The sequence below is a fragment of the Eucyclogobius newberryi genome, unplaced genomic scaffold (genome assembly GCF_026437365.1).
Source record: "Eucyclogobius newberryi isolate DKJ021-1_F unplaced genomic scaffold, fEucNew1.0.hap1 SCAF_22, whole genome shotgun sequence".
Classification (NCBI taxonomy): Eukaryota; Metazoa; Chordata; class Actinopteri; order Gobiiformes; family Gobiidae; genus Eucyclogobius; species Eucyclogobius newberryi.
Genome location: NW_027315857.1, coordinates 7055090 through 7069958, shown reverse-complemented (window position 1 = coordinate 7069958; position 14869 = coordinate 7055090). Strand labels below are relative to the sequence as shown.

The following is a 14869-nucleotide window of genomic DNA, read 5'->3' as shown; positions in this document are numbered from 1 at the left end:
TAGTCCCGTTTTAGACCTGCTTTAGTCCTGCTTTAGACCTGCCCTAGTCCTGCTTTAGTCCTGCTTTAGTCCTGTTTTAGACCTGCTTTAGTCCAATTTTTGACCATGTTATTTCCCTTCATGGTTCCAGGTTCGGTGATGGTTACACTCTGATCGTGCGGGTAGGGGGCGCTCTTCCCACCCTGAAGCCTGTCGAAGACTTTGTTTCGCAGAGATTCCCCGGCAGCGTGCTGAAAGAGAAGCACCACAACACACTGCAGTACCAGCTTCCACACACACCCGGGGCCCTAGCCAACATCTTCATCCAGCTGACTGAGCACCAACGCAGACTGGCCATCGACGACTACTCTGTGTCCCAGACCACGCTGGACCAGGTGAGAGCCAGTCCCACATTTAGAGCAGAGCTGTGTCGCAGGGAGCCTCATTATCTCCAAACTAGACTCATTTAAGTTTGCAAATTACAGGAATGCAAATGTAGTGTTTCCCACAGCACTTTTTACAGTTGTTAAGGCGCTCGTGTCATAATAGGAATTCACTGTTTCCATCACCGTATTGTGAATGTTGTTTTGAAGATTTGGATAAATTACATTTCTACTATATTGTTTATAGTAAAACATAAACAAAAAATGGGATTTTAATAAGGGCATAAGATTATATTTTTAGCACTTTTGTTATTCATTTTACATCACATTTGATAATAATATAATCAAGCCTCAACTTTTTTTTGTCAATATTGCGGTACAAGTAAAATAAATAACCTATGCTCTGGTGTTGATATGTCCTGTCCAGAAGGCTCCTGGCATAAAATACATCTTTATCATACTTCAATAGTTTCAATTGAATTAATATTAGAATATGTCAAATATGTCTTATTTACAGGCATGAGAAGGGTAAACGACCACAAACAGTGATGTAAAACAATCACACTTTTTACCTTGTCAGCTTGAAGTCTACTTTCAAGTGCTGTTTCTCGCAAATTATCAGATTATCATGTTTTAGAAAGGCAGTATAACTTTTTTCACATACTTGCTTTCATCTCGGGCTTACGGCTTGACAGCTTCGGCGTACAGCTTCTTTATTGATGTTTATTTTGGACAGTGCCTTTCCGATTTTTGCTTGTTCAAAAATAGCAAATCTGTCATTTCATTTGTGAAAGATGAACTGAATATGATATGGACAGTATATAGTTTTAAATCAGTGGAAAACACGTGCAAAGGGCACAGTAAAATAATAAAAACAACTCAATATGCAAACAAATATTGCAATATCAGTCTCACAATGTTCAATATACCGGTAGGTCTAATTCCTGAAGTTTTGATGATGACATTGTGGGATGAATTTTAAAATTGAAATCTAATAATATTTGCTGCTCGAATGCCCAGTGCAGTGTCGAGTACATCTCCTCCAGCATCTCCAGTCTAAAATTGGCACCTATATGAGTCTAGGTGCTCCGGCCAGACCCTGGTCGGTGAGATAAACCAGGCACTGTAGGACAGAGCTGCTGCTGTTTTTCACATGACCCCAGGGACTTGATGTAATCATGCTCTTACACATGAGAGCATGCTTCTGCCAGGCTGCTGTTAGCTCAACGTTAGTTAAGCAGTGGAAAAGCGAGGGCGGAGCTGACTCCAGACAGTCCGGAGAAGTCAATGCAGTAGTGATTATTAGGCTAAAATGTTATATTAATTAAAAGTTAGCTGCATCACTGTAGCCGCTGCACCGATCTGCCTGTCAATCTCCCGTTCCATCCTCCCCTCACTCGGGAACAAGACCCCGAGATACTCCTCCACTTGGGGCAAGAACTCCCCACCCACCCGAAGAGGGCAATTAATGGTTCTTTTACAGTAATTTCATCCTTCCTCTCCACATTGTGTATATACTTTCTGTTTGTGCAGATGTTTGACGCTGTATATAAACTGCTCTAAAACGTTGGTAGAAAATACAATACATGGCTTCTCACAGCATGGGTTAGCCATATGCATTTTGAATTATAAAATTGAATTTCCAATAAAGGTTCACTGTGTAATGTATCTTGTAGTGGGGGTCTGCCACTTTTTTAACTCTGTGGAGAGGTTATTGCTTTCGCAGGAATATTCCACAGTAGGCATTAAACTCAACCAACAGCTCACTGACTTTTTTCTTAATAAACAGCTTTTCGATGTTTCACGTCAGGTTTTAGACCTCATCACAGCACTGACAATGCTCTTATCAAGGTGACAAATAACATCCGTCTGAACACTGACACGGGCAAAGCCTCAGTCTTAATTCTGTTAGATCTGAGTGCTGCTTTTGACACTGTCGATCATGGGATCCTCTTACAGAGACTAGAGGACTGGGTGAGCATCACTGGCACTGCCCTAAACTGGTTAAGGTCCTATCTGGAAGACAGGAAGTACTTTGTTGAAATTGGTAGCTGTGTCTCAGACCACATAACCCTGACCTGTGGGGTGCCCCAAGGGTCAGTCCTGGGTCCCTTTCTGTTCAACCTCTACATGCTGCCTTAGGTCAGTTGATACGCAGCGAAAATAATAATAATAATAATAATAACTTTTATTTATATAGCGCTTTTCAGTGACCCAAAGACGCTGAACATAATAAAAAGGGGGGGGGGGGGGTATTTACAGACAGGGGGGACAACACGTACAATACACATTAATATACAGATAAAATGAACAAGACAGAAGAAGTAGAGAGAAAAAGATGGGGATGTAACAGGGGGTAGAAGAGTAGGCAATGGGGTAGAGGAGGCTAGGGGTAGGGGAGGTCATAGGCTTGGGCGAAGAGGTATGTTTTTAGGCGGGATTTGAATGTTGTGAGTGAGGGAAAGTGGCGGACAGGTTGGGGGAGGGAGTTCCAGAGTCGGGGTGCTGTTCGGGAGAATGCTCTGTCGCCAAAAGTTTTGAGTCGGGATGTTGGTGCAGTCAGGGTGAGAGAGGAGGAGGATCGGAGAGCTCGGGTGGGGCGGTGGGGGATGAGGAGGTCAGACAGGTAGGGGGGGGGCAAGGTGGTGAAGAGCTTTGAAGGTGAGGAGGAGTATTTTAAAGTTTATGCGCTGCTTGATGGGGAGCCAGTGGAGAGAGCGGAGAACGGGAGTGATGTGATCACGGGACCGGGTGTGGGTGAGGAGGCGGGCAGCGGAGTTTTGGACCATTTGGAGTCTATGGAGGGAATGGGAGGGGATGCCAGTGAGGAGGGAGTTGCAGTAGTCAAGGCGGGAGGAGATGAAGGCATGGATGAGGGATTCAGCAGCGGGGAGGGTGAGGCAGTGTCGGATTTTGGCGATGCGGCGGAGGTGGAAGTATGAGGTCTTGACAATGTGGCTGACATGGGGAGTGAAGGAGAGGGTGGGGTCCATGATGACACCGAGATTGCGTACAAGGGTAGAGGGGGTGATGGTCGTGGTGTCGATGCTGAGTGAAAAGGGACCAGTTTTATTGAGAGTGGATTTGGTGCCAATGAGGAGGAGCTCTGTTTTGTCACTGTTCAGTTTGAGGAAGTTGAGAGTGAGCCATGATTTTATTGTAGAGATGCAGGTTTCGATGTGGCTGAGGGGAGGGTTTTGGGTGGATTTGGTGGTGAGGTATATCTGGGTGTCGTCAGCGTAGCAGTGAAAGTCCAGGTTGAGTTGGCGGAGGATGTGACCAAGGGGGAAGATGTAGCAGATGAAGAGGAGGGGGCCGAGGACTGAGCCCTGGGGGACCCCCTGCGTTACTGGGGAGAGGGTGGATGAGTGACCGGAGAGGGAAATGAACTCTTGCCTGTTGGTGAAGTAGGATGTGAGCCAGTCAAGTGCAGAGCCCTCAACACCCAGTTGGCGCAGCCTTTGTAGGAGGATGGAATGGTTTATAGTGTCAAAGGCTGCGCTGAGGTCTAGTAGTAACAGGATGTTGAGGGCCCCGGAGTCTGCAGAGGTGAGGAGATCGTTGAGTACTTTGACCAGGGCTGTTTCAGTGCTGTGAAGTGGGCGGAAGCCAGATTGGAGGGGTTCATAGAGGTTGTTTGACTGGAGGTGGGTGTGAAGTTGGGCGGCGACGATGCGTTCCAGCGTTTTTGAGAGGAACGGCAGGTTGGAGATGGGGCGGTAGTTGGAGAGGTTGGCGGAGTCTAGGGTGGGTTTTTTGAGGATGGGGGTGATGGAGGCCAGTTTGTAGATGGAAGGAACATGGCCGAGGGATAAAGACTGGTTGAAGAGGGTGGTGAGATGGGGGATGAGAGCAGGGAGGCAGGCCTTGGTTAGAGTCGTTGGGAGGGGGTCGAGAGAGCAGGTGGTGGTTTTGGAAGCGGTGATGAGGTCTATGATATGAGAGGAGTTAACATAGGAGAAGGTGGTGCGGGGAGGGAAGGGTGGGTGGTCAGGGAGAGGGGGGGGGGGGGGCAGGGGGGGGGGGTTGGTGATGGAGTTAATGGAGACGGCAGTCATGGAGCTGTTGATTTTGGAAATTTTGTCATTGAAGGCAAGGAGGAAAGAGTTGCAGAGGTCAGGGGAGGAGGGTGGAGTGATGTCCGGTGGCTGGAGCAGCTTGTTGACGGTGGAGAACAGGGTGCGAGGGCTCCGGTGGGAGCTGTTGATGAGGGTGGAGAGGTGGGCAGATTTGGCGGCTTGGAGAGCGTCACGGTAGGAGGAGATGTGTAATTTGAAAGCTTCGGCGTGGACGGTGAGGCGGGTTCTTTTGAGGAGTCGTTCGAGTTGGCGGCCAGTCTGCTTCATGGTGCGGAGTTCAGGGGTGTACCAGGGGGCGGGGTTGATGTATGAGACGGAGGAGGTTTTCCAGGGGGCTAGGGAGTCAAGGGAGTCGGAGAGGGTGGTGTTGAGCATGACAGCATAGTCGTCGGGGGAAGAGGGGGGGGAGTCAGGGGGGAAAGCAGAGGATATGAGCTGGGAGAGCGTGAGGGGGTTGACTGACTTGATATTGCGGTAGGTGATGGTGCGTTTTTTGGGGTTGTGGGGCGAGGGTAGGGGGGCGGAGAAAAGGATGCAGAGATGATCAGAGAGTGGGAAGGGGAGGGGGTGGGGCTTAGATATGGGTAGGAGAGAGGAACAGACTAAGTCCAGAGTGTGGCCTTTGGTATGGGTGGGGAAGTCAATATGTTGGGTGAGATGGAAGCAGTCCAGGAGAGAGAGGAAGTCGGATGTCAGTGGGGCGTTGGGGCAGTCAATGTGGATGTTGAAGTCACCAGTGAGTAGGAGGCGGGCAGAGAGAGAGGATGCGATGGTGAGGAGTTCAGACAATTCAGTGAGGAAAGAGGGGTGGGGCTTTGGGGGACGATAGATCAGGATAGCGGTGATAGAGTTGGGGAGGGAGAAGGCGAGGTATTCAAATGATGAGATGGATGGAAGGTTGAGGTTCAGTTCAGTGATGGATGTAGATTTTTTATGAATAACAGCAAGACCTCCCCCACGCCCGGAGAGGCGGGGTTTGGCAGTGTAAGTGTAGTTGGAGGGAGTGGCTTGGTTGAGAGCATAGAAGTCCAGGGGCTGTTGCCATGTTTCACAGAGGAGAAGCAGATCAATGTTATTGTCCAGTAGCAGTTCAGATATAACAGGTGATTTGTTGGCGAGGGAGCGGCAGTTCAGCAGTGCAAGGGAGATGGATGGGGGCGCGGAGATGGATGGGGGCGCAGGGGTGGGGGGGCGGAGGTTGCTGAGGTTGGCAGTGCGGCAGGTGGGGGTGACGGGGGGGCGAAAACTAGTCCAGAGTGAGGGGATAGGTGAGCCGTCGTTGGAGTGTTGGTTATGGGAGAGACCAGAGCCCCTGTGGATGTAGCGGGGCCGGCGAAGGATCCCAGCTGAGCTAGCTGCAGAGGCAGCAGCAGCTGGGAGACGGTGGTTATGGTTGAGGAGGTGAAGGTCAGCAGCGGTGTAGGTGAGTAGGCGAGAAGTTGGTGGAGCGGTGGCCTGGAGGCGCGGGAGTGATAGTCCGAGGAGGAGATGGAACGTAGCAGCAGATGAGAGTAATCCAGTTAGAATGTTGGCGGTGGCTAGAGGCTGGTTAACTAGAAGCTGGTGGGCAGAGAGTTGTGAAAAAGCAGCAGTGGACCGGGTGTTGAAGCTGGTGGAGTGAGTGGCGTTGGTTGCCCCAGACCTTGTCTGCACGGCAGGGAGGCCCCGCGATACCATGACGGACCTCAGCAGGTGTTAAGCCAGCTGTTAGCTGGCGGCTAGGGCAGTAGATAGTCCAGGAGTGAGGGAGGAGATGAGCGATGGACGGTGCAGTAATGTCCGATGAAGTTAAGGAACAGGGATGTAGACAGAAGACAACACAGAGACGCGGGAACAAAACAAAACAATGGAAACGACTAACAAAACAAAGACGTTGGGACAGAAGCGGCAGTCCACATACCAGACGTTGCTCTAGCCCAATCAAGACGCATTTGAGTCCAGTTTTGTGACCAGATCGCCCCCGTCTGTGGAGCGGGGAAAGCAGAGAAACGGGGCTGTACCTTGGTTGTATGGGGCTGCTTTTCTCCGGGTGGAGCCGGTGCCCCGCTCTCCGTGTCTGCTCCTGTGGCGGGCTGGGGCCACACCTTCGCTAAACCATGGACCGGCCTCCTGCTGGTGCCAGAGCCGGTACATGTTTAGTCCTGACTCTGGCACCAGCAGGAGGCCGGTCCATGTTTAGTCCTGACTCTAGCACCAGCAGGAGGCCGGTCCATGTTTAGTCCTGACTCTAGCACCAGCAGGAGGCCGGTCCATGTTAAGTCCTGACTCTGGCACCAGCAGGAGGCCAGTCCATGTTTAGTCCTGGTTCTGACACCAGCAGGAGGCCGGTCCATGTTTAGTCCTGACTCTGGCACCAGCAGGAGGCCGGTCCATGTTTAGTCCTGACTCTGGCACCAGCAGGAGGCCGGTCCATGTTTAGTTCTGACTCTGGCACCAGCAGGAGGCCGGTCCATGTTTAGTCCTGACTCTGGGCACCTGCAGGAGGCCGGTCCATGTTTAGTCCTGACTCTGGCACCAGCAGGAGGCCGGTCCATGTTTAGTCCTGACTCTGGCACCAGTAGGAGGCCGGTCCATGTTTAGTCCTGACTCTGGGCACCTGCAGGAGGCCGGTCCATATTTAGTCCTGACTCTGGCACCAGCAGGAGGCCGGTCCATGTTTAGTCCTGACTCTGGCACCAGCAGGAGGCCGGTACATGTTTAGTCCTGACTCTGGCACCAGCAGGAGGCCGGTCCATGTTTAGTCCTGACTCTGGCACCAGCAGGAGGCCGGCCCATGTTTAGTCCTGGTTCTGGCACCAGCAGGAGGCCGGTCCATGTTTAGTCCTGACTCTGGCACCAGCAGGAGGCCAGTCCATGTTTAGTCCTGACTCTGGCACCTGCAGGAGGCCGGTCCATGTTTAGTCCTGACTCTGGCACCTGCAGGAGGCCGGTCCATGTTTAGTCCTGACTCTGGCACCAGCAGGAGGCCGGTCCATGTTTAGTCCTGACTCTGGCACCAGCAGGAGGCCGGTCCATGTTTAGTCCTGACTCTGGGCACCTGCAGGAGGCCGGTCCATGTTTAGTCCTGACTATGGCACCAGCAGGAGGCCGGTCCATGTTTAGTCCTGACTCTGGCACCAGCAGGAGGCCGGTCCATGTTTAGTCCTGACTCTGGCACCAGCAGGAGGCCGGTCCATGTTTAGTCCTGACTCTGGCACCAGCAGGAGGCCGGTCCATGTTTAGTCCTGACTCTGGGCACCTGCAGGAGGCCGGTCCATGTTTAGTCCTGACTCTGGCACCAGCAGGAGGCCGGTCCATGTTTAGTCCTGACTCGGGCACCAGCAGGAGGCCGGTCCATGTTTAGTCCTGACTCTGGGCACCTGCAAGAGGCCGGTCCATGTTTAGTCCTGACTATGGCACCAGCAGGAGACCGGTCCATGTTTAGTCCTGACTCTGGCACCAGCAGGAGGCCGGTCCATGTTTAGTCCTGACTCTGGCACCAGCAGGAGGCCGGTCCATGTTTAGTCCTGACTCTGGCACCAGCAGGAGGCCGGTCCATGTTTAGTCCTGACTCTGGGCACCTGCAGGAGGCCGGTCCATGTTTAGTCCTGACTCTGGCACCAGCAGGAGGCCGGTCCATGTTTAGTCCTGACTCGGGCACCAGCAGGAGGCCGGTCCATGTTTAGTCCTGACTCTGGGCACCTGCAAGAGGCCGGTCCATGTTTAGTCCTGACTATGGCACCAGCAGGAGACCGGTCCATGTTTAGTCCTGACTCTGGCACCAGCAGGAGGCCGGTCCATGTTTAGTCCTGACTCTGGCACCAGCAGGAGGCCGGTCCATGTTTAGTCCTGACTCTGGCACCAGCAGGAGGCCGGTCCATGTTTAGTCCTGACTCTGGCACCAGCAGGAGGCCGGTCCATGTTTAGTCCTGACTCTGGCACCAGCAGGAGGCCGGTCCATGTTTAGTCCTGACTCTGGGCACCTGCAGGAGGCCGGTCCATGTTTAGTCCTGACTCTGGCACCAGCAGGAGGCCGGTCCATGTTTAGTCCTGACTCGGGCACCAGCAGGAGGCCGGTCCATGTTTAGTCCTGACTCTGGGCACCTGCAAGAGGCCGGTCCATGTTTAGTCCTGACTATGGCACCAGCAGGAGGCCGGTCCATGTTTAGTCCTGACTCTGGCACCAGCAGGAGGCCGGTCCATGTTTAGTCCTGACTCTGGCACCAGCAGGAGGCCGGTCCATGTTTAGTCCTGACTCTGGCACCAGCAGGAGGCCGGTCCATGTTTAGTCCTGACTCTGGCACCAGCAGGAGGCCGGTCCATGTTTAGTCCTGACTCTGGCACCAGCAGGAGGCCGGTCCATGTTTAGTCTTGACTCTGGCACCAGCAGGAGGCCGGTCCATGTTTAGTCCTGATTATGGCACCAGCAGGAGGCCGGTCCACGTGTAGTCCTGACTCTGGCACCAGCAGGAGGCCGGTCCATGTTTAGTGCTGGTGCCAGAACCAGGACTAAACATGGACCGGCCTCCTGCTGGTGCCAGAGTCAGGACTAAACATGGGGAATCTGCATTTCAGTTTTATGCAGCTAAAATCTGAAGATGTTCAAATCCAAGCTAAAAACTATTTTGGTTGGCAGTGCATATGACTAAAAGGATTTTATATCTGCTATTTTATGTCTTAATTTGTTATTTGTGATTTAAATGCTTTTCTCCTGTTGTTTGAAGCACTGTACCCTGTGTATGAATTGTGCCCTTCAAATACATTTGCCTTGCATTTTCATAGCTAACATAATACTTTGAAAAACATGCAATCTTAATTTGAATATGGGGTTTGTAGTGCAAAACTGTGAAACATCCAGCCATAACAGTAACATCTCCTTAGAGACAAGAAAGTGTCAGATCCTCCACCAGAAAAGTTACGTAGCTATCCTTTAATTTTACTACGTTATTATACTGGAAACATCTCCTTACTACAGTTTTATTGGTATTACTAGCTTCTGAAATGTCTTACTGTTATTCATGACTTATTGAGAACATCTTCCCATTCAAAATATATAATATGTATTTTTAAATTGTCAGCAACAGTCCTAATTTTTCATAATTCTGAAAACCATGGGTTACATTTAAACAAGATTATTTAGTGGTTTATATATTAAGTAAAACATTTTTGGACATAACAAAATAATAAAAAAAAAAATCAGCACATAATGATGAATAAAACCCCAAGTTGAAATGATCCAACAAAGTTAAAAATACATGACTGCATATGTCTAATTGAAAGTGTTTGGCGGTTTTAGGTCAGTAGTAATGACCAATACTATCACTAATCCTCTAACTTTCAGTGTTAGCCACGTGTGTACAAATCCTACTAATGGTGTTTCAGCCGATACATTCTTTTACTCCATTGGACTCCCACAGCAAACTCTCCCTCCCAGAATCCCAGCTCTCTGAATATGATGAGGAAAACAACCTAGCGCATCAGTGAGCATCAGTCCAATACTAGCCAAAGTCACACAAGAAGGAACACGATGCATAATTTCTGTGTAAACCACAAAAGCTGGAGTTAGGAATGACTCTTTTGTCCACTATATTCTGCACCTATTCTCCCAACGCTCGCTCCACATTGACACCGTGGAAACAGCCTGACTGCTCCGTGATAACCTCAGCAACCCACTGGCCTGTATCAATGATTGTTTTTCCTCTGCAAGTTTTGGATCAGAAGTCTTGGCCGTTACAATTGAACAAATTTCAACATTTAGGATTTGTCTGAAACGTTACACAGGCCTCGTTTCTAATTATACATGCATTTTGTGTCTGAGAAAAGATGTTGGTCATTTTGTATTTAAACACAAAAGATATTTAAACTTAAGTTTCAGATACAATAGATTTAAATATTTAGATTTGATTTGATTTAAAGGAGACGTATTAGGCTAAATCTACTTTTAAGAGCTTTTAACCATGGTATATTAATTTCCCCTCATCATTAGCTCCCTCATAGTTGTATTTTGAGTGATTCATGCATGTTTCTGTTATCCTGTTTTGCATTTAAGGCATCAAGATTCGAGGTCAAACACATAGGGTTCAGCAATGTTGTCGTAACTGAGATAAAAACACAGTAAATGAAAAGTTGCTACAGGGAAACGGCAGTATGAAAAGAAGTGCTCACCTTGTACTATGAAGGCTGCGAAACCCTACATAGATTATCATAATATTTGTCTTTGTTTTGGATAGCCTTCACTAACCAATACAAAAACATGCTTCAAGAGAAGGTTCAGCAAAGTCAATGTGTTGTCCAATACTAAATAAACTTTAAATTGTGAAATAAAAGCAATATCACACAGATTAAGTTTGATATAATTAGAGATGGGCGATGTCAAACAATGAATCATACAGATTTATTTCTATGTATTAATTTGAGTTGTGCAAAATTTAAAAAATAAAGTATATTTGCAGTGTAGTCTTTCAAAAAAGGGTTTTAAGTCATGTTTTTAAACTTTGTAGTCAACTGTATAGTCAATTTACATTTAGGATAAACTAATTCTGACGGATTGTGATAATATTGTAGTCGGGATAATCCAAATAATATCAATATAGATATTATTTTTGTGAATTTCAACCACAAGACATAATTTACTGTATAATGAATACTTTTTTTCTGGCTAAGTTTACCGGACCAAAACATGTAGGTTGTATTTGAAAGGCGTATTACTGGTGCTCTATCCCTGACCTTTTGTTTGTAACTTTTAACTAAAGGACAGGTTGACCCATCTCTGCTCAACATTTACCAAATCCAGGCAGTAAATAAATAATTTGCGGTGCGTCTGGACAGCGTATTAAAATCCAGAGGGTGGCGTGAGAAACCTGTGAAGACCGGAGCGTCACCTTTCAGCTGGTGATTTATAGAGAAGAGGCTTGACCTATGGTGCACCGGCCGACCTGTTCCACAATTACTATTGATCCACAGCAGGCCTGAGCTGATGGTCGGGACGAGAGCAGAACAGGGCAAAACAATGGGGAGAAAACTGACTTTAAAAAAAAAAAAAAACTCTGGAAAACAAAAGAATGTCTCGCAAAATCATCACGCGCATGCATTTTTCAGGCGTGTGCGCGGTTTTAGAACAGCTTTTTCAGATGGTGAAGCGAAGCAGGGCGGATGCGCCAATGTGCAGTCGCTTTCATCCCAAAGAGTTTTAGAGCGACGCAAACAGTTCTTCCAGGTTTGCGATTTTGCTGCTTTTGTCATATACTCTACGGGGGGGGAAAACTACTCATTTTCTTGAATACTCTAGCTCTAACTGACTCAATGGGACACAGAACATGTAAAATACGTATAGACCAAACCAGAAACCAGGAAGAGGCCATTGATTTGCTGTAGTGTGGAGGAATGTATATGTGTCAAATGTATTTATTTAGTTCCATGCCATATTTTATTCTTAAGTGAGCCCCTGCACTTTGAATAATGAAGTTGTGATTTGAATGTGTTGTTGACAGAGAACTGCAAGCGTAATATCAACAGACAAAGGCAATTTTTGGAGATTGGCAGTTTTTATTAGATACATTATTTGTCATGAATTGCTTTATACTGTGAGGAAAGTGACATGGATTGAATTTAGAAAACCTGAGCTGACTCTCCCAGATATTTGTCCCAACATAATTCACTTCTGAGTTTTAAGGTTGCGTTCACATTCTAAATTGAGCCCATTTTAGTCCTGTTGTGGACTTGGTTTAGTCATGATCTAGTCCAGGTTTATTTTTGTGTTTAGCCCTGGTTTAGTCCCAATTCTGATGTGTTGAATGTGCAAGTGTAAAAGCACCCTAAGGCTTTAGGAAAACACCCTGTACACTATGTTATAAGAGCAGCTACTTTAAAATGATGCATGTATGATATTGCCTTTGCATTGTATAGGCATTGAATTGGATGAGATGAAATGACAACCAGGCGAGATGCTCCTGTCCGTCCATTTAGGCACATTGTTAATGAAACATGATATAATCTGTTGTTTCTTTATCATGGTGCAGCATTAGAGTGTTATTAGACTATTAGAAGTGTGGTTCCAAAGCTGAGTACCAGTACAAGGTCTTTAAACATTGGCTAACTTGGTCACCAATGATTCTAAAATATATTTCTCTCTTCGTTTGCAGGTTTTTGTGAATTTTGCCAAGCACCAACATGAAGACGCAGCTTATGACAACGTGGTGGACACGACGGACGAGATGCCTCTGCAATCTGTGAAGACCATCGACGTGGACAATGTCAAAACATACATCTATGACCAGACATAGACTACAGCACATTATCCCTGCTCACACTAAATAATAACCAAATAATCCACTACTTTAATTCTATTTCACAGTTTACAAACAAACATTGTTTTCAATGTTCTGCACATTGTGAAATGAAATCAAAACACATTCCGAATATGATTATATGAAATAAATTTACTTTTCATTGTATTTTATTAAGAGATTTTAAGTTTGTAGTTTTTGCCTTTATTGTACTCCTTATGAAATTAACATAATTATATATAAATAAAATCATTTTCTATTACAATGCATTGAATCTCAAATATGTAATAACGAGTAATGTAGTTAGGATTCCACATGTAACAATTCTGTCCAAATGCACTGCCGATACTGTCTCAAACCAGAAGAAACCAGTTTTACACTATGTTTTTACTATATATATTATATTGTAATGAAAATATGTATATTTATATCTACACTCTTTTTTTTCTGCTACTTTTAATGAACTACGGTAATGTAATTTTAGCAGCCAAAATATGTTTTATTTGCTGCTAATGTACATATTGTGCTCACAGAGAAGGAAAAGCTACATTATTTTTTTTATTATATTTTAATGTTTATGATTATTAAACACTTCAAACATATTTGTTGTTGTAAATGTGGAGTTTTTCTGTTAATATCACTATGTTTAACTTTCATCTTCACTTTAAAAATTCCTTGAAAGTGCATTGGAGCCGTGGGGTGGGTTGTAAAGTCTGGGGAATGAAAGATGACACATTTCTGGTACACTTTTACTGTAATAAACTGTAGGTTATTACAAGCACAGCTTGTATTTTTTATACTGTTAAAGAACTGTGTTAAAGTTGGTATTTTATATTTATGATTCCATCTCAGTTTAGCTCTGCCTGTGGTTCTCTGCTGTTCTCATTGACCCATTTTATTCCCCAGTAATTTTACTGTGGCCCATTTTTTACTAAATTAAAGTTGCATGGCACACACTTCATGTGTCATTTTCACAATTTCATAAAATATAAACTTACAAATTTGAAGCACATGCAGTACGGATCAACCACAAAGGAAACAGCTCTTATTTTGGGTTTTATAATTGAAACACTGTATTTAAGCATTTCAGACCCAAAAGGGAGACCGTAACACAACTCAAATAAAAAAAAAAAAATCCTCTTCAAGATAAATCAGCTATGACTAAAACATAAACTCTGACCAGTGCTAGCTTACTGTTACTTTTAGATGTGTTCACTCCTCCTGTTCCTAGTTGTAATTAGTTACTTATACTATTATCTAATATTATCTAATATTAAGAAAACCAACAGTGCTACAAACAAAATGACACCTTGACTTAACAACCACAACCTTAGAATGGCTAATTGTCCTAAAACAGTCTGAAGGCCGCCTGTATGTCAGTGCCAGGCGTCAGATTTCTCCAGTGGGTCAACATATATGTGAAAGTCTTTAACATTGTGCAGAAGCCTTGTGATAGCCAGCAGAGGTTAATTGGGTGATTGGACGTCCTCTCCCTCCCCCGTTCTGCCTGGGTGGACTTCAAATAAACACCCAAACGCTGCCTGCGTAATGTAATTAATGCTGTATCCATCTGGTATTAAGGAAATGCCACTCAGCAGCAATGGCGCGTGACGCTGGTGTGGGGAATGGATGACTGGGTAAATACATAGAGCCAACATTGTGAGAGGCGAAGATGATGAGTTTAGCATGGTTGGCTAGCTCAGATAGGCCACTGTCAAGTGCGAAAATTACAAGCGCACTTTGTCAAAATGGCATTGTGAAGAACCTGGCGGATACGGTTGAATGACAAGTTCAGATTCTTTAAAACATTCTTTCAAAATGACTCGAGGCAAAGTAATCAAATTGTATCACCTGGGGTTTTTTTTTGCAACTATTTGTGCACCTGCTTGTGTTTATGTAGATTTTTTTTTTCTTTAATTTTTCTTTTTTTTCTAATTTAACATGACAGAGATACAGAAATAAATCTAATCAAAAGTTCAATACTTTTTTTTTTTAATCCTGTCTCAGTTCATAAGTTTATACCATTTAAAATAGTTCTTCTCCCCATCCCTCCCTCCCCAGCAGTTAGTCCATTAAGTTCATCTTCAGAGTTCATTACAGAAAACAACAATGAAACAAATAACAGTAATAATAGTAATAAAAAATATTAACATTTACATTACAT

At 45.8% G+C, this 14869-nt stretch overlaps 1 protein-coding gene across 1 annotated transcript in view; it reads left to right on the top strand.

Annotated features, from left to right (window-relative positions):
* LOC140371373 (phospholipid-transporting ATPase ABCA1-like) overlaps window positions 1-12722 on the top strand; it is a 207165-nt gene extending 194443 nt beyond the window's left edge. Inside the window, exons 47-48 of the mRNA XM_072458485.1 lie at window positions 131-374; window positions 12562-12722. Of these exons, the coding sequence (XP_072314586.1) occupies window positions 131-374; window positions 12562-12702 (385 nt within the window). The 3' untranslated portion in view covers window positions 12703-12722. The remainder of the gene's footprint in view (window positions 1-130; window positions 375-12561) is intronic.
* Window positions 12723-14869: the final 2147 nt, after the last annotated feature.